We start from the raw sequence: 26,393 nt of genomic DNA on the forward strand, positions 1-26,393 counted from the left end.
TCTACAGACAAAGCTTTCTCTCTCCTCTTTCTGTTTAAATTGTTAACCATACCATCTTTCTTGGTTTGGCCATTGACTTGTCCATGTATTGCTACCAGAGGTTGATCAGGTTTGATCCTTACTGGATTCACATGCTTTTCGTTTGGTGGGTAGATCGTCATCCTCATCCTTTTTGTTTTCGTCTTGAAATGCAAAGGCCTCAGCTTAAACCCTTGGTAAAAGTTGTTAATGAAGAAAAAAGCTTTATCTATTGCCTTGAAATTTTGAAAAACCTTACAAAGAGTTGTGTATATCAGAGACACCAATCTTATTATTCAAAGACTAAAAAGGTATAGATCACATTTGAAGAGTAGAAAAGAGGAGAAATGTTCAGTTCATGGAAGCCGAGCTTGGTCTATTTTCCTTGTTGCTGGTCAACCTTCTCCTTCTCATCCACTTAGTCTCAAGAGATGATGGAGAAACCGCTCCTTCAGCTGGAGGGAGCTCACAAGGAATCGCCATAGCACTGCTGGTGAAGGCGTTGAGAACAAGGAAGGCTAAAATGGGAGACAAATCCAATCCTCCTAGAGGCGGTATGACTCCCCGGAAGATGTTCAAGTATGGATCGCATAAAGTGCTGTTATAGCGGTAAACACAGAATTAGCATTCAACAAAAGAAATGCAAGATTCTCTAATCAATCCTCAAACCATTCAAGAGTCGCGTTGATCCCAAAGAAACTTCCTCATTGACAAGATTGGCATTTCTCAATAGGAGCAGGGAAACAGTTACCTGAGGGGGCTAACAATGGCAGGAGGAGCAGTAGGGAACCAGGTGAGTACTAGACGGACAACAAGGACGTTGCTATATATGTTGAGGAAGTTTATCAACCCGTTAGCAACCACCAGTCCTGCAACTGAATCTCCAGGCAGAACCGCTGCAAACCCATGATTAGCGATCGCAAAACTCACCCTTGTAGTGTTTCTCAAACGAATCTGAAAAGAAAACAAAAAGCTCTTTCACCTTTAACCAGAAGCAAGGCACACAAAAACATACCCTTTACTTATCCTCTGAAACAGAGTTTCAACTTTACTAATACTTATACATAGTGAAGAGTAGAACCCAAAAAGATCCCAACTTTAGGACATAACAAAACGTTGTCTGAAGATTTCTAAATGATATAACATTCCCGATTTGCATCAGCGGGAACAGAGATGTTACCTCGTCGCAAAGACCGCGAAACTCGGAGGACAAGCGAACAGCTTCTTGAAATAAAGGGTTTCTAGAGGCGAGTAAATGGAAGAACCCTGTGAATTTCTCAGTGACAGAGACCAGGGAACGATGGAAGTCTTGAATCAACTTGACGGAGTCTGAGGCTGGTGGTAGAAGTAGCAAACTGGGTTTGTTCGGACGCACGAGAGGTGTTTGCGTAAATGCCGATGATAGGGAAACAAAAAAGTTCGGTATCGGTCCTGACGGAGATGATTTCAGGATTTTCATAGCTGGTTCGTTCGCACTCGCCTCCATTGCTGCAGAGCTCTGAGATTTTCCGTCCAATGAGAAGCTGAAGGAAAGCAGATAAAGTACATACAGACAGATGAAACGTGGACACGTGGCATTGTTAAAATCACTATGTCCGAGAGACCCTAATCCTCTGCCTCGATCAGAAGGTCTTACCTATTCGAGAATTCTAGATACTAATCCTCTAGTTCGCACAGAAGGTCTAAGGTTTTGTATATTTTACATTGTATTTGGACTTTTTCTAGGGGTGAACCTTTAGGTTCACGAACCAACAGAAGTTGTCATTTTAAATCTATTATCTTTTAATTAAGGAAACAAATAATTTGCCAAATTATATTATGCTTTTAAAATAAAAAATAAAAAATTAAATAAATAAAAATAACAATAGTTCTAAAAAAAGATTATTTAAAAAAATATATTTATTTTTAAGATTTAGAGTTTAGTGTTTAAGATTTATAATTTAGAATTTATCCAAATGTTTAGTGTTTTTCCAAGGGTTTAGGGTTTACCTAAGCGTTTAGGGTTTATCCAAGGGTTTAGGGTTTACCCAAGGGTTTAGGGTTTAGGATTAGAGTTTAGGGTTTAGTGTTTTGTTGACAACATGTTTAGTGTTTTTCCAAGGGTTTAGGGGTTTACCCAGGGATTAGGGTTTAGGATTTGAGTTTAGGGTTTAGTATTAGAGTTTAGGGTTTAGTGTTTTGTTGACAAACATTTTTTTTTTGAATTCGTTTTTTATATATTATTTTTATTTATTTTTAATTTTTTTTTTTGAAAAAATAATATAATTTGCCAAGTTATTTGGTTTCCTTAATTAAAAGATATTTGATTTAAAATGACAACTTTCTATTGGTTGGTGAACCTAAAGGTTCACCCTAGAGGGTTCACCCAAGAATAACTCTTGTATTTGAGCTTACGATATAAGAGATTACTAGGTGAAGACACGCGGGATCAACATTATATATATATACATTATTTTATGTATTAAATATTTTTACATATTATAAAATAATAAATATATATAAATTAATTAAAAGTCAATAACTATTAAAAATATAATTAAATTGGTGCGAACATATACATCAATTGTATTAATCCAAATTTTTTATTTTTTATTTGATAGGATATGTTCTTAAATTTAAATGATACTAACATAGATAATATATTTTAGTATATTTTTAATATTAATGTCTATTAAATGATGATTTCTATTCATATAGTTTTTTGATCATTTGTATCTTTTATAGAAAAAAATTTAAATTACTGATAACAAAATTTTCATTGTGGGATTAATAGTTTTAGTAATTTATAATTTAAAAAAAATAAGTTGTCAATGATCGTTCAAAACTTTTATCAAAAAAATTGTTCAAAGTAAATTTTGAAACTAAAATATTGTATTTTATATGGTTTATAGTTTAATTTAAAATGATATATATATTAATCTTATTAATTAATTAAATTAGACTTTTTACTTATATAATTTTTGTAATCATTTGTATTTTGTCATAACAAAAATTTTAAACCATGGATCATAAAATTTGAATGTGAGACTTTTAACAGTTTTAGTAATTTATAACCGTTTTTAAAAATTCAAAATATAACATATACATAAAAATTTAAATTTTTATTATATGGTTATTGTGGTTGTTTAATTGATTTAATAGCTTAAAATTAAACAAATATGATAGAAGATACACTATTTTTTATCAAATCTTTATTATTCAAAATCATTAATTGTCTTATATACTTTAGCCACATTACGCAATTCCGTAAATTTTATTTAAGAAAATAATAAAATACATTAATGATGAATTTATTGTTAGTTTAATAAAAAACTTATTATATAATTAGATGGACCAACATATTTCTCTAATGATTCTATGAATCATTTTAGTGATGATATGTGGTTACAAAAAGAAGTTGTAATGCTTCTCAAATAATAATATATAGAGAATTGGATCTTGTAACTATTTATGAGCTGGAGGTTGCAACGTATTTACACATAGTGTGGAATCTGTAACCTTAGCATACATCACTGACAAGCTTCTACGGACACGGACGGCTGTGACTTCTACCAATCGAACAATGGACCAATAAACCACTATACTAACATGATTTTTGTGAAGTTTCTTCTGGGACCTATGTTACACAGCAACATATTAGTTCTCACCGGCAAAACCCACCTCCGATTTGGTAATACTAATAAGTAGAAGTAAAACTAGATACAATGAAGACCGTACACAATTGCGTCTTCGTCGAAATGTGCATAGAGGAAGGTTAGAGCATGTTTATTGTATGTCTCTTAGGTTAGGTCTCTTAGTGTAATATAAGAGATATAAGAAACGTTTCTTATCTTTTTTAGTTTAAAGCTAAAATATCCAATCTAATAGACCTGCAATAAACATGCTCTTAGTGCGTCAGATACAAACCACATCATCTTCTCACCAAACATTATTACACCATCTTATCTTTTTTTTTTTTGGAAACACACGTCACCTTATCAATTAGTACATGTTTTAATTAGAAACAACTTGTCATTTCATAAATCAATATAGTTGTTTCATACGGTTTAGCATTTACAACTTAGATAAGAACAAGAAAGAATCCATTAGACCACCTCATAGGTGGTTAAGTGAAAAAGCAAAAAAAATAAATAAAAAATGCTAAAACTAGAGAGAACCGCTGTCTAATTAAGAAGAAGTAGAGTTGTTAAAACCTCGTACGTGTCGCTTTATTATTGGCTTTTTTTTTGCCTTCTCTCTCTTCCTCTTCGTCGTCTCTTCGTCTTCGTTCTTTGTTTTTTTTTTGTATGAGAAATCGATGGGGACAACAAATCGGGTGGGGATCGTTTTCGGTGGTGTAGATGGAACGTGGTTGCTATCAAGGAGATCGCCATGGAGATCGCGATGTCGGGGATTTTCATCTCGAGGAAGATCAATCACCCCAACATCATCCGCTTCATCGACATGATCGAGGTTCGTCTTGTTTTGCTCATCCAAGTGGTATTGCAGTGACTTCCTGATTCCTGAGGAAGGCACCATATCGCACGGTATTGCAGTGACTTGACTTCTTCTCTTTAGATCTCTTTCTTTAAAGTAAAGCTTGTGACTTTGTTAGGTACTTATTTGATATAGTTGAACATTTGAACTCCCTTCTTCTACTACTGTCTTGAATCTTCCCACTGGAGAACACATCAGTTGCAGGTTTTGCTCTTCGTTCCTCTTTTGTTTTCTCTTCATACCAAATTTCAATCTTGTGCAAGCTGTAAACATACTCATTGGTATACTCTAGGTTTTGGTTACTGTATGGATGTTGTGTTGATACCAGGTTCTAAAACGCGGCCGGAGTGGCCGATTACGCGCCGGTGCAGCGCTCGGTGTCGGAGCTCCGCCGCGATTCAGCTCTGTTCGGCCAAAAACTCGCCCAAAAAAACACACCTCATATTATGCCATTTCCAAGTTCGAAAACGATAATTTCTTCACGAATCCATTATAATACAGTGCTAGGAACAAAGAAACGTAGTTAAATCAAAGGAAATCGTTAAAAAAAGTTGATTTGTGTTGGAGAAGATGAGAAAACGGCTCTGCAATTTAGGTTTAGAAGGAGGGAAGAAACAACAAAGAAGATGAAGAAGTATTTACGTTTATGCCATTAATGAGTTAAAAACAAAAATAAAAATAAAACGCACCAGGAATATCGAACTCGGGATCTCCTGAACGTTACAGAAGCAATGAGACCACTACACCACTTCAGCTTTACTTTCTTTTTCGGTAAATCATTCTTTATTATACATAAACTATCAAAAAATCGAAAAAAATATTCAAAACTAATCTCCGATTAATCCCCGATTAATCTTCGATTTTCTTACAACTCGCTAGGCCCGGACCAACCGCCCGATTCACGCCTAGCGCGATTCCGAACATGGTGTTGATATGATTATAATGACATTATTAATAGGGGAAAGGATGCGCAAGGAGAGGATGTTATTAAGCCTTACACTCCCACAACGTTAGATTCAGATCTTGTACGCTTTGAGCTTGTCATTAAGGTATATATGCTCAAAAACACTTCTCACCTTGACCTGGATTTTGATTCTAGTGTTCTAGTGTTTGTCTATTTTTGTGTCAAATTCTATATGAAGTTTTACTTTGTTTCTTTCATGTTTGCTTAAAAATTTTAATTATAAATTTGTATTTCTATTTTTAATATGTTTCTATATCATATTTGTTTAAATTTTATGAAATCCAATAATTTATAAGTTTCGTTAGATTTAAATTTAATAATTCAACTTCTAAAAAAAAAATATTTAAGAACCTCAAAAAACTTATCTCATTGGACCATAAGAAATTTAATTAAATTAACAAAAGTTCTAAACTTTTCAAATCACAAAATTAATTACTAATTTATTTACTAGAACCCATAAAAATCTCTGAACTTGCTCTTGAAACTTTTGAAACTCGTCTACACATTCTCCAGATGTTACACCCAAAAAATACTAAAAGGATTAACAACAAAAATATAAAAATGTTATCGTTCCTACGACTCAGTGGACCCAATACCATTCGCCGTCGTCGGAACACACCTCGGAATATCAGCCACCGAATACGATCTCCACGCACAAAAACCCGTTGACGACTGAGAAGACTCCAAATTACCAAAAGACATTTGACTCCTAGGATGCAGCGGGGGAAGCATCATCTTCCTCGGAGGGGATCCAGTGATCGTCGGACTTGTTCCCGTCGACGAGTCTCCGCCCGAGGAAGATCCTTCTTCCGCAATCACCCCGGCAGCAACCGCCATGGCAAGCGCCAACGCGCTCCTGCTCGAGCTCATGATGTGTTTCTTCAAGATCTTTCCACGTGGAGTCGTCTTGTTGTCTGAAATCTGATGGCAAAGGAGGTTCCTCCGACGACGACTGTAAGGATTCTCCGGCTTCGCCAAGTCTTTCATCGAAGATGAACAAGCCAACGCCGACGCAGCACCCGCAGCTAAATTCGTGAAAGACTTTGACTTTCCATTGTAATAATTCGATATCCCTTTCCTACACAAACCACATTCAAAAAATCAGAAGAAAAAAAACTAGGTACTTTTGTCTTAAAAATGTTTTTTTTTTTTTTGATAATCTAGAAGGCATCACGATCGCCTTTTTCACCCAATTTTAATCGACGGTGGCCAGTGGGATTCGAACCCGAGTCCGTATTGGGACCAAAGCTCCCTCAAAACCATTGGGTCGTTCTCACTTGGTTCTTAAAAATGTTTCTAAAAACTGTGTGGGGTTATTGGTTAGTGTATTTTAGTGGATTTAAAAATCTAAACTAAATCTAGTGTTATTGGTTCTATTATTTTAAAATTCATATTAAAATCATGTGTTAGTTTAATGATTTATAAATTCTAATCTAAATCAAGTGTTAATCAATCATACGTATTTACTAATAGATTTGATTTCATAAAAGATTTGAATAGATTTGTATGAACTTTTTAAAAAAAATACAGAGACTCAAATCCGAGAGAAAACTTCCGGATTTGTAAATACTAATCCGTGAGAATTTGAAAATCTGTATAATTTACTGGAATTTATAAATACCACATGAATTTCTAAATCAATTAAAATATATAAATCAATAACACCTCCAAAAGTAGGGGTTATTGGTTAGTGTATTTTAATGGATTTGGAAATCCAAACTAAATATAGTATTATTGGTTCTATGATTTTAAAATTCGTATTGAAATCATGTGTTACTGGTTTAATGATTTATAAATTTTAATTCAAATCAAGTGTTATTCAATCATACAAATTTAATAATTGATTTGATTTCATAATGGATTTGAATGAATTTTCATAGATTTCTTTGTTAAAAATACAAAGACTTAAATTCAAGGAAAAACCTCCGAGAGAATTTAAAAAACGGTATATTTTATTTGGATTTGCAAATACTACGTGAATTTCTAAATCAATCAAAATATATAAAACAATAACAGATTCGGACATCGACTTTATTTACAAGATTTTTTAAAAAAATATATATATATTAAAATAAAAAACTATCAAATCTAATTAAATATATTATTTACAAGATTTACCTAACGGGCAAGGCTTCTTCGAGAGATTCCATCAAATCAAGAGGACATTTGTACGGAGACTCAGCTTCATTCTCTCCGACACCATCTTCCCCGTCATCGTCGTCGCTGTTCTTCCCAATAGAAGAAGAAGGTGAAGAGAAAGACTCAGAAGAAGATTGATACAGATGATCACCGGAGACATTTAACACGTAAGATTCAATTCTATCCATCTCAGTCGACATTTGGACTTTATCAGAAAATCTTTGGAACTTCTTATTATATTTCTCGAACTCACAATAGAGACACGAGAGAGGAAATGAGGAGGAAGAGAAAGATAGATCTTGTCCCTGCGTGTGATCTGGTTGACTGGTTGTTATTACTTATTTATTATTTTATTAAATGTCTTAAAATTTTAAAATGAAAAAGTGACTAAAGTGATAACGAGGAAGAGGATAAAGTAACTGTTGACTTGACCTTATCGACATCAAAGGGACACGTGGCGATTTTTTAACCGTTGCAGCTGGATAGGAACTGGGAAGAATGTCACGTAGAAGTGCCGAGATGGTTGCTTCTGAAAAAGGGCAAGGCCTATCCGCATATGAAGATGGGGCCCACAAAAGCCGATTTAAGCCGACAGTACTTCTTCCTCCCCTTGTATTTTTATTCATTTGATATTTAATTTTCGAGAATAACTTACCTTTTTTTCGTTTGGGGAAAAATGAAATGAATAACAGCAGGAATAAGATTTTCACATTAAATTCTGAAATGTCCTCTTTTCAGTTACCACATTTAGAATATTTAATGTTTATCTTCTTCTATCATTCAGTATCATCCATGTCCAGATTTTGTCATTATTATTACTTTATAGCTAGAACACCATTTTCATTAGTATTATTATTATCATTATCATTATCGTGTATATATATATATATTTTTATCAATATCGTATGGGTTACCACTTACCACCATGGTCTATATATATATAATATCTTTGTAAATTCATTTTATTTGATATTTAAAATTAGTACACAAAATTTAAGATATACTATTTTTATGAAATTTATCTTGATACATAAAACTTTACCGGAAAAAAAAATAACCAATAAAAATATTATATTAGATAACTGATCATAAATATCAAACAATACTAATTTTTATGTATAGTAAGAGAAAATTAAAAAATTATAACAAAAAAAATCTTTACCCATCAAATAAATTAAAATAGAGAGAGTAAAATGCTAATAACTTAACAAGTTCTAACTGTTAATCCTCCTATATATTAATTGAGAAGTCACTTTACTGATTTATGCTGACGTGTCGTTCATAGAAAAGTTCTCCAATTAATTGTTAAAATTTGATAATTTGATTGGTCGATGATTTTTTATTTTTCATTTATTTAATTAAAGTTTCTAAAAGAAAACTATTCATAGAATTACCTAATCTAATCTATATTTCCAAACATACAATTAAGCATCTTAGATATAGGAGAAATTCTTGGGTTCATCCCCTAGAGTGAACCTCCAGGTTCACCATCCAATAGTGTTTGAGTATTTGATATTTGATATCTTTTAGAAAATGAAATAAAATTAAATATCCAAATTAGATTATATTTTTGAAGTAAAACAATAAAAATACATAAAAATAGTTACAAAAAATAAATAAATTAATATTGTTAAGTCTTCAGCAAAATACTAAACCCTATACCCTAAATACTAAACCCTAAACGTTAAACCTTAAACTTTGGATAAACTCTAAACCGTTGGAAAATCTTAAATCCTAAATCATACATTAAAAACTAAATTTTATTAACACTAAACCCTAAATCCTAATCACTAAACCCTAAACCCTGGGGTAAACTCTGAACCCTTGGATAAATCATAAACTTTAGGGTTTAATTTTAAATATTTTTGATTTAGAGTTTACGATTTATCCATGGGTTCAGGGTTTATCCAAGGGTTTAGGGTTTAGTGATTAGGGTTTAGGGTTTAGTGATTAGGGTTTAGTGTTATTAAGATTTAGTTTTTAATGTATGATTTAGGGTTTAAAATTTTCCAATGGGTTACGGTTTATCCTAGATTTAAGGTTTATAATTTAGGGTTTAGAGTTTAGGATTTAGGGTATAGGATTTAGTATTTTGCTAACGGTTTAACAATATTTATTTATTTATTTTTTGTAACTATTTTTATGTATTTTTTATTGTTTTATTTTAAAAATATAATCTTATTTGGAAATTCAATTTTGTTTCTTTTTTTAAAAGATATCAAATATCAAATACTCAAACACTATTGGTTGGTGAATCTAGAGGTTCACCCTAGGGGGTGAACCCAAGAATTTCTCTAAATATAGATGAATTAACATAATTTGTTTAGACTTATTTTTGGGTTCACCCTTTAGGGTGAACTTCTAGGTTCACCAACCAATAGGATTGTGTTATTTCATATTCGATATATTTAAGAAAAGAAAACAAAATATTGTCAAGTTATATTATGTTTTTAAAATAAAAAGGTAAAAATAAAAAAAAGTAGTAATTACAAAAAACATATTTTTTAACGAGCAAAACACTAAACCCTAAATCCTAATCGTTAAACCCTAAATCATAAACTCTAAATCCTTAGGTAAACCCTAAACCCTTGGATAAATCATAAACTCTAAATCAAAAACACTCAAGGGTTTAGGGTTTAGGGTTTAGGATTTAGGGTTTAGGGTTTAGGGTTTTTGATTAGAGTTTATGATTTATCCAAAGGTTTAGGGTTTACCCAAGGGTTTAGGGTTTAGGGATTTTGATTTAGGGTTTACAGTTTTGCTAACGACGTTAAATTTTTTTTTGTTAATTCTTTTTTCTGTAACTACTGTTTTTTTAATTGTTTTTTACCTTTTTATTTTAAAAACATAATATACTTTGATAATATTTTGTTTCCTTTCTTAAAAAATATCGAAGTTGAAATAATGAAATTTTATTGGTTGGTGATCCTAAAAGTTCGCCCTAGGGGGTGAACCTTAGAATAACTCGTTTATCTCATTTGTGTTTAGAAATAATTAAATATCTAGATTACATTATATAAATTAATAAAATACATATAGATACATATTATACTATAGAAACAATTATAAAAACAGTTTTTATTATGTTTATATTAGTAGTGAAAAAAATAAATCATAGATTTTAGAAAACTAATTAGTCTAAACTTAATAATATTATTTAAATTTACTCATTCACTATATATATATATATATAGTATAAAAAGTGTCATTTGAATGCACAACAGTCAAATATACAATTTTGAAAAATTCCAATCATTTTCCAATGATAATGTGATATCATATATGCGTTATCAGTTTTAGAAATTATTAAAATATTTTTATATTTTAAAACATAAAAAAATTATATGGTAAATTATTTAAACGTATATTAATCAAGAAAAAGTTGCTGACAAAAAAAATCAAGAAATTTTTTATTTAATTCATCTATTAATATAAACAGATGAAGTAACATTATTATATGGTAAGTCATTTAAAATTATATTATTTGGTAATTCATTTAATTTATTATATGGTAAGTCATTTAATTATATTAATCAATGTATTTTTCACAGGATTTTTCTAGAGTTAATAATCTATTAATATAATTCATATAGGTTGGATTATAGTAAAATTAGCATGCTTATTTTTAATAGGAAAAAAAAGAGACATAAATAAAAGAACATGAGGAAAGAATAATAAAATATGTTTGTTGTGTTCTTGGTATTTTTATATCCTAATGTATTTAATTTTTATTTGTTTGTCGAGGTACATGTACTTCTTTGTGTTACTATAAATGTGAACTAATTAGTTTTATGTGTTTTAAAAATGTTAAGATAAATTTAGTCAGGAAGTTTCAATAAAAATGACCATATGTACAATTGTTAAAGTCAAAACGGAAAATATAATTTAAATTGAAAGTAAGAAAAAATTATTTAAAAATTAATGAGATGTATTTTTTACGCTATAATAAACTTTTAAAATGTACGATAATAGAATTTTAACAAAATTTATGCAAATAAAAAGATTTTATTTCATATAATATTGGATCTCACATTAATATTAAGTATATATGCCTAAAATAATGACATTTGGTTATTTAAAAATTGAATTATTTTTTCTTATTAGTTAATCAGTTTTAATTAATATAGGTATGTTTTAATTTAATTTAAACTAAATTAAAACACTAATTTTAAAAGATATATAAACTATGTTTAGTTTTAATTAAAAACATTTGTTTGGATGAGTTAGTGTTTGATAAAATTGTGTGATGATCAAAGATAATTTAAGGAAGAATTTGTTTACTTAACACATTTGGGTTTTATGTTAAACGCTAAATTAAAAAACTGAATGAAAAAGTGTGATTTGGAACAAATTATGAGAAAAATTGCTTAAACTACCATTTTCCTAATACATGTTTTTATGTTTAATAGGTTAAGTTTTAAGAAAATAGTTATAATTTGATTGGTTGTTAACATTTCTTAGTTATTATTTTAATCAGATCTAAAAATAAAGTGTAACTCTACATGATATTATAAATAATGATTTATGTTAGCTAATTGTAGAATTAGAGAAAGAATATATATGCTTTATCAATTTTTTTTTATTTTTATCAATTAGTTATATATAATTAAATAAAATACTTTAGCATTTTTATAGAAATAAATGTAATGGTTATATATTATTATATAAACGAATTATATTTGTAGGTAAGGAATTATAATATTTTTTATGTTTTAAATCCCACACAAAACCGTTTACGAAATATCTTTCATGATAAAAACATCCGATCATTGTATTGTCATATTGGAGTTAAACAAAAAACACACTATCTTTTTTTTTGTTCTCTTGAGAGCTAAAGTATTTTCGGTTTTTCATGTGTTAAACTAAAATATAAAGTAATTCTACAAGCAATTGTCTGAATTAATTATAAAATTTTTTTGTAAGAGAAAGATTTTTAATGACTAAGGTTTATGTTTTTGAACTATTTTAAATTTCACTTATCTTCTAAAAATATATACTAAATTTTTTTATTATCCAAATATTTTAAAATTAAAATTTTTAATTTTTAATTATTATTCAAAAATTATAACAATGTAAAGATAATATATAATTCTTTATATAATATAACTACCCGCAAAATTGCGGGTAGACACCTAGTTCATGTTTATTAGACTGACGGATCTGTTACATTTGTAGAACATAAACGTAGAACTGAAATGAAAGCCATTTTCTGTTTGACATCAACTTTACGGTTTTCGTATATGATTTGCATCTTATCTTGTGTCGCCTTTACGGATTGAACCACTGTCCGTAACTCCGTATGATCATAAAATGTTGCCTCATTCGTTTATATACGATAGTTTGATTTAAATGTATATACGAGAATTCGTTTATATACGATAGTTTGATTTAAATGTATATACGAGGATGAAAAACAAGAATACTTTGGCAAAACAAAAGAAAGAAGACTAGTTGGGGTGGGTTGCGTAAAGCATTCAAAATTCAATCAAAACCGCGTATCAACATAAACTCTCATCTCATCAAGATCATTCTCATGGGTCCTCCTTTAGCACTCATCTATAGACTCACTCTTGTTTACTTTTCCCTTTTCAATTTATATTTCAATGCAACGTGTCCGAACAAATTAACCCCACTCATTGTTGTTGCCCCCACCGTGTTGTCCGTCCTATCACGTGGCGTTGCCTAACTCCTTAATTCCATTTGTTCCATGTGGGCAGTTTATGTCATCCATAATCCATTTCCTATTCCTCATTGACATTTAAGTACCTATAGTAGTAGAGGCAAGTTACATCCTTTTGGTTGCCTATATGGCTTTAACCAAACTTCACCTTCAAAGCATCTTGCGGATAAGCTCTTGGCCAAGAGGATCCCTGATTCATCACAATACATTATAAAAAGGTCAAATCAGATCATAGAGAAGAAACGTAGATCGTCGGTGTATTGGTTTTTGAAGTTAATTGTTAATGTTTTCTGGTCATGTGGTCGTCAAAACTTAACAGTTTGTTTCCGAAAATGTCAGTGTTGTATAGAATTATAGGGTTGATAAACTAAGGTTTGGGAGAGTTTATGAGCTTTTTATAATTTTGTGAACTACAAAAAATACAATTCACATGATCTAACTGAGCTGTTTGTTAAAAGATATGTGTTCGGTTTAATTGCCCTCATACCAAGATGATGTATTTGCTTTTCAATTCTAGTGAACAACATCAACTTAAACTTCCACTATTCATCTGAGGCATGGTCACTGGGATAACTTTGGTAGAACCGAACATCATTAATCCTCTTTAGCTCGATATATTGATAGTCTCATTAAATATTTATCTTGGATTACAGTAAACATTCGCTCATTTTGTTCTGAAACTGTTACAAACACTTCTAATGTTGACGAACTGACGAATATATATATACTAGGGTCGGTCCGCGCTACGCGCGGAATTTGGTTTACATGTGATCTATGTAACTATATAATTATATACTTTCGTTGTTTGTATTTTATGTTTGTTTTGCAAAAATAGTGTATTTTGATGTTTATGGTCTCAAATAATATTAGGGTTTGTAGAAATTATGTTTGAGGCGTATGTGGATTTTCTTATTGTATTTATTTATAATTATTAATCTATAATTTGTTGGTTAATTGTGGGTTTCTCTAATTTGGGCTCTTAAATGTGTGGATGCGTATATTTGATTTGCATGTTAGAGTATAAGGTGCATACTGAACACCTACAAACTTATTTGAAATATATTGGGTTGGAACTAAAGTGTGCATTACGGTTTGGTATGTCTTTTGTTTTTAAGAAAATTGTTCATTTCTGTTTTAAAGGAGATTAAGTTATAGCTATTAATTTGAAGCATAAGGACAACACACGTAGGCAAGGAGAATTTATTCTTTGAAATGTAACATATGGTGTGAAAGTGTAAAAATATAAAACCAATTTAAAAAAAACTACGCTAAACTGAATATAGTACTTATAGTTCTTATGGGTTCGAAAGTAAAAAAATCCAACAGTTCTGGAGAGATGTCAGAGCTATCTTATAACTAAAATAACCATGATATCAATATAATTAATTCGAAGTTTTGAAACAAATATAACTGACTAACTTGACCAAAAAAAAATATTTATATATATAACTGACTAACTTATAATATATAATCCTTACATTAATTTTATTATACAAAATCATTTCTCTGCGTTATACAGTATCTTATATGTAAATATTATATACGAAAACGAAGTTAACAATGTTAGTGAATTTATATTTACTTAAAAAAATAAATTCTCATTTGCAATATTATAAAAATAAATTAGATTTATTAATTGTTAGGATTTTTGATGAAAATGCTGTTTTAAAATAATCAACTGGAAATTGTTAATAGGCAAATTTAAATTTAAAATATGAAATATGAATATGAAATAAATAATAAAATAATGTGATTCATCATTATAAAAAAATTTGAATGTTGAGGTAAAAAATTCTTTAATTTTTTTTAATTATATAACACCAAAATTTACCTAACCTGATTTACTTAACCAATTAGTTTTGTTAATGAATGAAATAACTTTTGAACAGAAACATTCTCTTTTTTTAGAAAATTGTAATGACCTGATTTGCTTAACCGATTAGTTATTTAATGAATTAGTTAACTTTTAAACCATCTCTGTGTGTTTTACCGTGTGTGTTGTGTGTAGACGTGTGCCTACGTACCTATTTTCTGGTGAAGACAATACATAATTTTTTATAACTTTTTTTGACTAAAAATTATTATTTATAACTTCCTCTTTCTAAAGAAATCAACGCTGCCATTATTATCATCATCTTCCTCTCCTTCAGTCGTCTAGTTTTTTTCTCCTCCTCATTCCCTTCTTTTCTCTTGTCCTCCTTATTATTATTATTTTTTTTTTGTCTTTTCCTTCCCTTATAAGGATCAGGCGTCAAGTTATTTTAGTTTAAATAAGTATATCGGATCACTATCAATTTCGGTCATATCTCAATCCAACATATAAGGCTGATGGGGTGTTGCATTTTTTTCTTTCAAATGCATAGGGAAGAGGTTCTTCTCAGGGACTGGTTCATGTCTGAGGACTGAAGTTTGTATCGTTGTCATCGATGTAGGGAATGTGAAATTGAGTCGTCAAGACTGTCTAAGGAAGAAGAAAACTCTTAGGTTTGTAAAGAATTAACAACACATTTCTAGCAGCATTACAAAAACATGTTCTAGCATCCCATTCTCCTATAGCTTCACATGCGTCGACAATGTATTACTTTTCTTCCTCTTCTATAATCATAACTATTGCCATTGTGCTGAGAGAAAAAGTAACACATTTTTCCCAGTCAAAACAGACCAACTATCTTTATGTGGAGAAAAAATGAGGACATGTACTATATACCTGCTCAAGAATTGGGAAGAAGACAACCATTGTACATTGTACGAGCACCACCTTCTAAGGAGTCCTTTGTTGTTTGGTAAACATGTACCTAAACAGACTGGGAAAACCCTCCACCTGTTTGCAAACAGGAGCCACCAAATAAAACATGGGTTACCGAAACCAAACTACATTACAAATAAATGTTGGGAAAGAGGGAGAGACAAACCTTAACAGTTCGGACATTCTGTAAACTCAAACCTATCTTTGGCTCGTTTTTGGTTGGGAGCTTTCCATTTTCTTGTACCCCCGCACATATCACCTAATCATATAAACACATAAGGGCATCAATGCTAAGCTCTTGAAGCTTAAGCATATCAAACGGAAACAGAGAATAGTTACGACTTTGAACATAGAAAGATGTCAGCTTACGCAGGGTAATCAAGAAAATGTAACTCACAAAGAACAGTACCAATGCCCTGGCAGTTACGGCAAACTCATGGTTTCTAGTCTAAAGCATCTGCGTTTTGTACAGAGACCAAAGTGTAGGCATTGGTAATTAAAGCTGGAGATAAGCACACACATGTCATCATTCACTGTCTCCTTGACATCGATTGCTGATGCCCTGCAGACCAAGAACACAACCCAACTAAGAAGACTCTGAGATTTTTCTTACCAAAAGGTAATGTAAAGCACGTGCATACACAAGTGTAGATTTTAAACTACAGCTAGCTCAGCTCCCAAACTTACAGTGACCAGTAACATTTAAATACATACACTAATGTTCTTAGCATCAATGGAAGCCAAGAAAAAGATATTGACTTTCACAAAATATAATGAATTTAATATTGATAAATAGAAAAAGACCCAGACTTTGCACCTGGGTTTCGTTGGTTTGTCTCCAGTGAAAATTGGAATCGTTCGAACCGAAGCTCTGATTGTCTGGGCATGATTTGGCGAGGATAAAAACTCAATTCCTGTTTGCTGCGGCTAAAAAAGAAACACTATTGTCACGAAAAGAAAGAGGATAGTATTAATAATGTTGAGGATGAGGATGTTACAGATAAACGGGGAAGAAGCTGTGTGAAGACGCGATTAGATTGCAAAGAGATTAGATGAAGCCGCAATATCCATCCCGCTTAACGTTTGAACACTTCCTAGTCTTCAAATCAGAAAAAAAAAACCTAGAGATGGCCATTTAGAGAGATGAGTAGAAGATCAAGAATAAAGGATAAGCAACAGAGAGATGAAAAGAGCAAGATCTCCAGAAGGGTGAATACTAACCTATTTATAACGGAGATCTCGACGGACGCATTGATGCCATTAAAGTCTAGTTCTGTTACAGGGAGAAGGAGAACGATGGATCGTTATTCTCGCCGCCGAGATCAGACTCGGATGAACGAAGGCGATAATTAGGTTTAGGGGGGTGATGCTTTATGATGTTATTCGCAGGAAGCGACGAACGGACCGAAGCCCAAATTTGCCAAAAACAAAAAAAAAAACTCGTACGAAAACGGTGAGTTTTTCAGGAGGGGGACACGTGGCGGCTCCAGAACGCGTGACTTTCCTATGTGGACGAAGACGTGGAGGCATGTGAGAGAATCAAACAGAAGATCTTAAGTTTTTAGTTAAATATGAATGTTTCAATTATGGTGAAGGAGAGGGCGGTAATAAGAAACACATATTAATGCCATTGAATTCTTTAGACGTTCCGTTTGGGGTATGTGATGTCTTTTGTATTTCTTTCAGCCTGTGTGGAGGTTCTCTTTAAGTGATTGCATAATAGTTATATTAAAATTCTTGTTATATATTACATAAATTTTTTTTTTGCTAACCGAGTATCCTGGTCCCACCGAGGTAATCCAGACTAGAGACCGAAGTGAGCATAGACGCTACCAGAACGTCACCATGTGGCTCACCGTATAACGGTCTTCAGTCTCAGATGCTGCAGCCCACATATAAATTCCGCAGGCTCAAACCTAGAGATGGACACTCCAGCTGGAGCTCCTATGCTAATAGACCAAAACAACTTACATAAAATTTTATAAGAAAAGTTATAGAACATTAAATAATCCCAAACAAAACCTGAGCACTTGTAGAAAAATACACATATGTAACCTTACGTGTAAACTTTGAAAACATCCATGACCAAACAATAGGGGTCAATATTGGCTTGTTAACAAACAAAATGCAGTAAAAAGTACAGTGAAAGCAATGTGCAAGTAAAAGAAAGCACAAAAAACATATGAAATATATTTGTATAGAAATTTAATAAATGAAATAAAAAGATTAAGAAGATGAATTCTAGCTACTAATCTAATATACGAAGCTAATAAGAGGCTAGTAGCTTAATGATTCACCTTCAGTAATGATGGAATATTCGGTCCAAGATCACTACTAAAAATATGGATCTCAGAAATTCCAAATATTGTAATGAGAGAAATCATCTTCAACAACATAAGCTCCATCGTAGTAAAAATCAGATGAGAGCTCAGGTTCTTGTTGCTGTAACGAATCCTCCATGTAGAAGGTACCCAACTCTTCCGACATACTAGAAACCAGAAGATTCTCTTCCCATAGAAACGGCCAATACGTTGTCGTATCATTACCATTGCTATTATTCTCGTTGTTGTAATTATTATATTCACCAACTTCTCCTAACGTTGGCCCACCAACATTAGTTTCCCCACGTGCCAAAATTCCTCCTCTTTCGTCCGACTTATCGCCACTTGGCGACGGTGATCCTTGTTGTCGTGGTGGTGGTGGTAACAGTTCCTCGCTGGCGAAACGGTTAGCTGCCACCTGAATCTCCTGCGGCGTCAGGGAACGTCCACCGGGTATCTCCGGCGGATTATCCGGAAAGTTGAAACGCGCTCCGGAGCCGCGGAGACAGTAAAGAGCGGCGTCGAAAGCACGTGCCGCTTTCTCAGCGGAGTCGAAGGAGCCGAGCCAGATCCTTTCACGGCTGTTTGGGAGACGAATCTCAGCCACCCATTTTCCCCACTTCCTCTTTCGGACACCTGTGTACTTGGGTGATGCATCCATATCTCTTTATACAAATAAAATGGACAGGGTTAGATGAGTGTGTTTGTGTATATATTTTTGGTTATTATGGTTTTTGTGTACTAATCCAGGTGTTTTTTTTTTTCGAGTTGACAGTTATAGTGAGAATTGCGACTTGTTATTGTATTTATATTTGTGTGTTATAAGTAGAGTATGAGAATTTGAAGAAGAAGGTCTTAGGTTGTCTGCGCGTTGAGGAAGATGAATACGTGGTAACGCGGTGATGACTGACGAAGAGGCATTCATGTTTATTATTTACCCCACGTGCCGTAAGTCCTCATTTCACAAGCATGTGCTAACTTTTTTTCACCAACCAATAAAATTAGGGCTTTAGTCCTCTATAGGTATGATTTTAGCATGTTAAACTAGACTATGAGTAGATGCTAGTATTATTGAATTTATAAAAAAAAATTACATTTTGGTTTTAGTTTTGATTTTTTCTTTTTTTTGAAACTTAATTTTCTTTTGAAGTTTGTATTTTGGTTTTGACTTTTGCTTCAGGATGTTAGTTTTCAGTTTTATTTTCTATGGAATTTGTAAAGCTTGAGAAAATAGAATTGGAGAAGAAAAAAAAACACTTACAATAGAAAATAACTTTCTTAAATATGGGCTACATTAATTGTGTTAATGTCACAATACCATGCTGAGATTTCTGAAACATGTGATCTCGAGGGAGGCAGTGCCTAGGTTTTTCTTTTTCACTTGCTTAGGTTTTTGTTTTCGGTTGGTTGAAACTTTGTATCGAAAAGAGTGATTCATGTAAATTATCAATTGATTTTAAATTGAAAATTTGCAAGCAGTGACAATATTTAAATCGACTTGACTTAGATGAATAATTAAAAATAATCTGAAAGAGAGCGTAAACCACTGTAACTGTAGTTTAATTGGTTTTGAAATGGTGTTATATACCCTGTTAGGTATAATCGGTAACCTTGTTTTAAATGTATCCCCTTGCATACGCAAAGCAAAAAATAGGTTGGTCCAGTTCGAGTCCTTTTTGCCATATATAAATCCTTTAATTCATTTTTTTAATAGAGTGACATGTCTTGTGTTAAAGCTACACTTGTGGAGGAATTTCGGTTCTTCCCCTTTTCTGCGCTAAATCTACACAGTATATCAACTTTTATCTTGAGAACAATAAAAAAATATCAACTATTATTTTTAATGTTAATTGATAGTTAAGATTAGCAGGTTCCCATTACTTTCAGTGTTGGGCAATCAAGATCAGAGATACTAGTATTATATATATAGACCGTTAAAGTATTAGACATTCAGAAAATGGGTTCTATTCCGTTTTTTGGCCAAAAATGTTCAAGCAAGGAGTATTCTTTTTCAAAGTGTACTAGTTCATGCGGATGTGTATATATACATAACAATATTTATTGATATAAAAATAAGTCTATTTGGCTGAACATTAGTGTATATTCGTCCAGAAAACAAATTTAGGTAGGGATGCCAGGTTTCTAAAGTAAAAAAATGAAATACTCGTTTTTTTCATTCTATAAGATTAAATGCGACATTTAAAAATTTATACTACGTTATGTTTATAGTTTATACTAATATCATTCTTGAGTTCTTACGTCTTCTTGAGAAATTAGGATTTGTCTTTATCAACAAATTTTTTTCCACATAAACTAATTATTGACGATCCAGCATGATGTTTCATTTTATTGTTTCTTAAATTATATCTCTCGCACATGACATGACTCGAATTGAAGACATGAAGACAAACAACTCAAAGTCGCAATCATTTCAGAGTCGACGGATCCAAAATATAATTTCGACTTGATGTCAACGAATGATATTTTCAAGACAGATGGAAGAAGCCCACTGAGAACTAAATGGGCTTTCTTGAGCCCTTATACAAACAACAAGACGAAGAGAACATACAAACGCCCTTTTCAGAAACGAACTTACTTGGCTCCTTATGCGGATGCACGTGGACTCGAAGCTGGGTCAAAGCAGTTGGGTCAAAGGAGTTCGAAAAGAGGGCAGTCGCTGTTATGTACGAGCTGCTTAGTTTTACACTCGAGAAGAGATTGGTGACGACGGATCATCTGACCCATTTCAGGAGGGAGTTTGTGGTATTTTCTATGTTTCTGAGAGAGGGAAGAGATTCAGTGTGTTCTTTACAGAAGCTTACGAACGGCAGGAGCTGATTGAGAAGTGTCCTTTGATACTTTGGAAAGAGAAGTTGCTGAGGTTTACAGGCTACAGAGGAAGGAAGAGAGATATTCCGAGTTATTGTGAGACGTTCAGGAGATGAGGGTTTGAGAGTTGGATTTGAGAAAAATGACGATGATATGATGTCAGATGATGATGATGAGATGGACAGTGATGAAGTGAATGATGAATATGAAGAGAAGTGCAAAATTTTGACAAAAGGCTAGAAATCATTTGTTGAGAGCAAGAATCTGATATGGAACTATTTGCTTAAACGTGACATTTATAGATTCGCAAGCTTCATGCATGTGACTTTTGCCAAACAGAACATTTTTATCCCCAAGCTTGCTGTTATTCTTAAAGATTCAAAATGTCTTTCTTATGTCTCCGAACGAAAAGAAAAATCAGAAAGGAACACAAATAAATAAGAAAAGAAGTAGAGAAGTAAAGAACCAAAGAACCAAAGAGTTGATTTACCATGTCTGAAAAAAAGAGACATGAATCACTCTTTGTGGTTTCAAGCAAGCCAGTCGTCTCCATCCATGCTCTCAATCTCTCCAAACTCCATACTGTAATATAATATCATATCCATTCAAATGTTAGACTAGATAACCACTGGTAACCACAAAAATCTATAAGAATAACAACAAACTATAGCAATGAAGAAGAAGAACACTAAAGAAAACAAGTTGGCTAGCAAAACCAAAGTCAAATAATACAAAGTAATGATAACACAACAATATTATTGTGGGATGACGTCAAGAGTGTTTTACAATTGGACCAAAAAAACAAAAAGGACAGCTTCAGATCATGTAATAAACCGATGTGGACCCTTCTAATTCCAGGAATTTCAGTCACTCTTCTTCCATATTAATTTTGATCAATTAGTCCCCATTTAATTATACATCAGAAATATTTTTCTAACAAGATTTAAATACCGAAATGTTTAGATCTAATTAATCAAAGCTTTAAAGAAAAATAAAATTAATTTGTCAAAAAGAAAAAGAAAAATAAAATTAATTTACCAGGACAATGGAGGATTGTGAGGGGATGAGTAATAATGGGTGAGATTGTGAGGATGAAACAATTCTTCTTCATCTGTTGTATTTAACCACGAAGGAAACTCCATCACGTCACTTAACTTCGGGAACACGTCATCTTCCACCGACTTCATCATGAGCTCTGACCACCAAGCTGACGTCACCACGTTCTCCGATTCCATCAGCTGCTTTGGCGGTTGGTGATGAACCGATTCTGTTGTAGCGGCGAAGGTGGGAAGGGGAGGGGAAGGGGAGGAGTAGAATTGAGGATACGTCGTCGGAAACATTACTGAGGATGATGAAGGAGAATTTGACGACGATGATGATGATGTCGAAGAGGTTTGGATGAAATCGTTGAAGTCGTGTAAGTTGAGGTTCAGCCCTAGTGGTTTATTGGGGAGGAGGAAGTTGAGATGTGAACTCGACCAAGAAAATGGATCCGGACGAGGAGGTGGAGGCGGCGGCGCAGAAAAAGGAATATGCGGCGGTGGAGGCGGTGGAATCTTGGCGGCTTGCCTCATGGAAGCGCGGTGTTGTTTTAAGGCGGTGACGATTTCTCGACGAGCTTCGGCCATGTTAAGGAGACGCTCTTGGTAAGGACGGCTCGTATGGAGTCGTCTTCTCACTTGTTTCTTGTGCGTTTGCGTTTTGCCGCCGTTGTTATCCGCGGTTGTGGTGGTCGTAGTCATAGTGGTGGAAGAAGCAGTTGTTGTTTCACGAGAGATTGGATGTAATGTAAAGTAGCAGAGACGCGTGGTTATGGCTTATGTGAACTGACCATTACAAAATAGTTATGATTTCACTGAGAACATATTATTATTACTTGTCAAAAAACCCCTGCGATGTCGCACGAAAACTCATTTTATAAAAATAAATTTTTACATTTTGCAGTAGAAAATTTGTAAATGTATCAATATTATTCAACCTATTTTGTCCTAAAAATATATTCAATCATGTTTTCAGTCTTTAAATTATTTATTTCCAAGATGTTTTATATTAAAATTTCATAATTAATATATATTAATTTTGATTTGTAACATTTCCAAACGGTGTGAACAAAAAATTATGATTGCTCAAACAAAACTCCATCATCTTTCAATTTATTTAATAAAAAATAAAAGATAAACCCATATAAACAGATTATTTTTATCTGAAATATAATTTAAACTTAAAATATTAACTTTTTGAAAGGATGCATTTTTACAACATCTTTAGTATTCTTAAAGGAAGCATCTCTTCAACAGAAAAATCCTTGAATAAAAATTGCATATTTTGCATGTAAAATAAAAACAGAATTTGATTTAGTAGAGATAAAATTGAGAATTATATAAAAAAAAAATACTCATAAACTATTCAATTGTTACATGAAAAATACACTGCAACTTTACAATATATTTTGAAGAGATACATTATTACAAAAAACACCCTAATTATTGAAAGACTCTTATATCATATGTTAACAACTTTAGAAAAAAAAATATGTCTTATACAATGGAAATACATGACTTTAAGAAGACATGAATATGGGTTTGCCAAGTTAGAGCATGGTTACATCTAAAGGCAAAAGACAGACAGTATATGAAAGACGTCGGCGAGAAAACATGAATTGAGGATATATAAACGTTACAATTCAGAGAGTTACTAACAGTTTAAGGATTTAAGAATGAAAGACGCGATATTTTTATTTGATAAAACATCTCCTCCAACAATTAAATGAAATTATTTATCGCCAGAGTTTATATAGTGAAGTAGTGATATGCCTACGACATCGGTAAGATGGATCAGAAGTGAGTTCTTCAAAAAAAAAATTTGGTTCTGCTTGGAAAGGATTCAGCAGCAGGGTCACAAGTTTAATTGTTGTGTCATGTTTTTTGGGGTATGAGCGATGAAGAAGTGCAACATACGGTGGTGAGAAGAGGGATTCCAAATATCAAGAACAAACCACAACCATTAGATTAGAATCAACAAATCTGGAAATTTGATTGATAAAAAATCATCTACATAAAGTAAATCATTTGGAAGGAATAAAATATCAGATGCAAAAATTAGAATCTTCAATATATAAATCATTTCAAGAGGTGTCTTCGAATGAAGAGGTTCGGACCTTTTTGATTTGAACGAATGCATTGATTCGAGAAAAGGCAAAAGACGTCCTTTGGTTTAATACAGAACTAGGATAAGAGCTACCTCTTGCGCTAGGTGAATTTATTTATATATATATTGATAGTTTCTTTAATATATTTGATCATTTTATTTATATATATAAAATAACTTTTGTTGTTATTATATTTTTTTTTTGATGGATCAGATCGATTTTTATTAAAAATAATGGAACAAAACTATAATTAATACATCATGGGTTGATCGGATTGGACATTAAAAAAATTATGACATAAAAATCTTATTTTTTTCATCGAACACATTCTTGAAAAAAGTGAACGGTATTGTTTTCACAGTTGAATTATTTTGACTTTTATCTTCCATATGGTTTTGAAAGCTTTCAAATCAACTATCGAATTGATACATGTCATTTTAATATTTTAAATCATATACTTAAGGAAAACTTGCATTTTTTTAATTTAAAGTCGTTTTAAAAAATTCAAAATATAACATAAAAGAAAAAATCTAACATATAAGAAAAATATAACATATAAGGTGTCCTCATTTTTGTATTTTAATTTTTTTTTTTTTTAAAATATAACATATAAGGTTTCCTCATTTTTGTAATTTAAAGTCATTTAGAAAAATTCAAAATATAACATATAAGAAAAAATCTAATTTTTTTATTATACGGTTAATGTGATTGTTTTTTTAATAATATAAAATTAAACAAAATGAAGAAGGATGCAAAAATTGTTATCAAATCTTTATTATTCATAATCATTAATTGTCATATATATATAAATCATATTAGGTAATTTCGTAGCTTTTATTTAGGGAAAGAATGCACACTTCTTATATTTTAGCTTAACATAATGTTCTCTATTGGACATTAAACAAATTAGGACATAAAAACCTTATTTTTCCCTCGAACACATTTTTGAAAAAATGAACAGTATTGTTTTCATAGTTAAATTATTTTGACTTTTATCTTACATATGGTTTTGAAAGCTTTCAAATCAACCATTGAACTGATACATGTCATTTTAATGTTTTCAGTCGTATACTTAAGGAAAACTTACATTTTTGTAATTTAAAGTCGTTTTAAAAAATTCAAAATATAACATATAAGAAAAAATCTAACATATAAGAAAAATATAACATATAAGGTGTCCTCATTTTTGTATTTTAAAGTCGTTTTAAAAAAAAATATAACATATAAGGTTTCCTCATTTTTGTAATTTAAAGTCATTTTAAAAAAATTCAAAATATAACATATAAGAAAAAATCTAATTTTTTTATTATATGGTTAATGTGATTGTTTATTTTTTTAATAATATAAAATTCAACAAAAATGAAGAAGGATGCAAAAATTGTTATCAAATTTTTATTATTCATAATTATTAATTGTCATATATGTAAATCATATTAGGTAATTCTGTAGCTTTTATTTAAAGAAATAATACACACTTCTTATATTTTAGGTTAATATAATGTTCTCTAGTGGACATTAAACAAATTACGACATAAAAACCTTATTTTTTCCATCGAACATATTATTGAAAAAATGAACAGTATTGTTTCCACAGTTAAATTATTTTGACTTTTATCTTCCATATGATTTTGAAAGCTTTCAAATCAACCATCAAATTGATACATGTCATTTTAATGTTTTTAGTCGTATACTTAAGGAAAACTTACATTTTTGTAATTTAAAGTCGTTTTAAAAAAATTCAAAATATAACATATAAGAAAATTCTAACGTATAAGAAAAATATAACATATAAGATGTCCTCATTTTTGTATTTTAAAGTCGTTTTTAAAAAAATATATAACATATAAGGTTTCCTCATTTTTGTAATTTAAAGTTTTTAAAAAATTCAAAATATAACATATAAGAAAAAATCTAATTTTCTTATTATATGGTTAATGTGTTTGTTTAATTTTTTTAATAATATAAATTTAAACAAAAATGAAGAAGGATGCAAAAATTGTTATCAAATCTTTATTATTCATAATCATTAATTGCGATATATATATGTAAATCATATTAGGTAATTCCGTTGC

General features: G+C 31.4%; 4 protein-coding genes and 1 long non-coding RNA gene across 8 annotated transcripts; 1 reads left to right on the forward strand and 4 right to left on the reverse strand.

The window, feature by feature from the left end:
• Positions 1-229: 229 nt before the first annotated feature.
• LOC106386971 (ylmG homolog protein 2, chloroplastic-like) lies at positions 230-1,550 on the reverse strand. Its single transcript, XM_013826796.3, has 3 exons — positions 1,199-1,550; positions 770-972; positions 230-616 (listed from the first exon to the last, which is right to left on the reverse strand). The coding sequence occupies exons 1-3, from the start codon at positions 1,502-1,504 to the stop codon at positions 370-372; spliced, it is 756 nt and encodes a 251-aa protein (XP_013682250.1). The 5' UTR covers positions 1,505-1,550; the 3' UTR covers positions 230-369.
• A 2,434-nt stretch (positions 1,551-3,984) lies between these two features.
• LOC111204335 lies at positions 3,985-4,816 on the forward strand. The gene is made up of 2 exons (XR_007321142.1): positions 3,985-4,544; positions 4,630-4,816. It is a non-coding gene; the product is annotated as an uncharacterized LOC111204335 (long non-coding RNA).
• Positions 4,817-5,878: 1,062 nt separating this feature from the next.
• LOC106386969 (protein OXIDATIVE STRESS 3 LIKE 2-like) lies at positions 5,879-7,979 on the reverse strand. The gene is made up of 2 exons (XM_013826794.3): positions 7,577-7,979; positions 5,879-6,536 (listed from the first exon to the last, which is right to left on the reverse strand). The coding sequence occupies exons 1-2, from the start codon at positions 7,795-7,797 to the stop codon at positions 6,032-6,034; spliced, it is 726 nt and encodes a 241-aa protein (XP_013682248.1). The 5' UTR covers positions 7,798-7,979; the 3' UTR covers positions 5,879-6,031.
• Positions 7,980-15,720: 7,741 nt separating this feature from the next.
• On the reverse strand, positions 15,721-19,383 carry LOC106386966 (ethylene-responsive transcription factor ERF016-like). Of its 4 annotated transcripts, none has more exons than XM_048752138.1 (7): positions 17,245-19,383; positions 17,022-17,144; positions 16,841-16,944; positions 16,421-16,585; positions 16,190-16,282; positions 15,985-16,098; positions 15,721-15,898 (listed from the first exon to the last, which is right to left on the reverse strand). In XM_048752138.1, exon 1 carries the CDS (start codon positions 19,003-19,005, stop codon positions 18,373-18,375), a length of 633 nt encoding a protein of 210 aa, XP_048608095.1. In that variant the 5' UTR covers positions 19,006-19,383; the 3' UTR covers positions 15,721-15,898; positions 15,985-16,098; positions 16,190-16,282; positions 16,421-16,585; positions 16,841-16,944; positions 17,022-17,144; positions 17,245-18,372. The 4 variants fall into 4 exon arrangements, with proteins under 4 accessions (XP_048608095.1, XP_048608094.1, XP_048608093.1 ...); XM_048752137.1 differs by having other exon boundaries at positions 16,433-16,585; positions 16,841-16,950; XM_048752136.1 differs by having other exon boundaries at positions 16,841-16,950.
• A 2,042-nt stretch (positions 19,384-21,425) lies between these two features.
• LOC106385449 (ELL-associated factor 1-like) lies at positions 21,426-23,064 on the reverse strand. Its single transcript, XM_013825363.3, has 2 exons — positions 22,212-23,064; positions 21,426-21,755 (listed from the first exon to the last, which is right to left on the reverse strand). Exons 1-2 carry the CDS (start codon positions 22,913-22,915, stop codon positions 21,704-21,706), a joined length of 756 nt encoding a protein of 251 aa, XP_013680817.1. The 5' UTR covers positions 22,916-23,064; the 3' UTR covers positions 21,426-21,703.
• Between the last annotated feature and the right edge of the window lie 3,329 nt (positions 23,065-26,393).

Source organism: Brassica napus, chromosome C3 (genome assembly GCF_020379485.1).
Source record: "Brassica napus cultivar Da-Ae chromosome C3, Da-Ae, whole genome shotgun sequence".
Taxonomy (NCBI): domain Eukaryota; kingdom Viridiplantae; phylum Streptophyta; class Magnoliopsida; order Brassicales; family Brassicaceae; genus Brassica; species Brassica napus.

Coding starts and splice junctions, on each gene's coding strand:
- LOC106385449 (XM_013825363.3), bottom strand. CDS start 22,915: ATGACTACGACCACCACAACCGCGGATAACAACGGCGGCAAAACGCAA. Junction 21,756..22,211: donor CACAATCCTCCATTGTCCTG/GTAAATTAATTT, acceptor ATTATATTACAG/TATGGAGTTTGGAGAGATTG.
- LOC106386971 (XM_013826796.3), bottom strand. CDS start 1,504: ATGGAGGCGAGTGCGAACGAACCAGCTATGAAAATCCTGAAATCATCT. Junction 973..1,198: donor TTCGCGGTCTTTGCGACGAG/GTAACATCTCTG, acceptor TTTTCTTTTCAG/ATTCGTTTGAGAAACACTAC. Junction 617..769: donor GCCATTGTTAGCCCCCTCAG/GTAACTGTTTCC, acceptor CCGCTATAACAG/CACTTTATGCGATCCATACT.
- LOC106386969 (XM_013826794.3), bottom strand. CDS start 7,797: ATGTCGACTGAGATGGATAGAATTGAATCTTACGTGTTAAATGTCTCC. Junction 6,537..7,576: donor GAAGAAGCCTTGCCCGTTAG/GTAAATCTTGTA, acceptor TGGTTTGTGTAG/GAAAGGGATATCGAATTATT.
- LOC106386966 (XM_048752138.1), bottom strand. CDS start 19,005: ATGGATGCATCACCCAAGTACACAGGTGTCCGAAAGAGGAAGTGGGGA.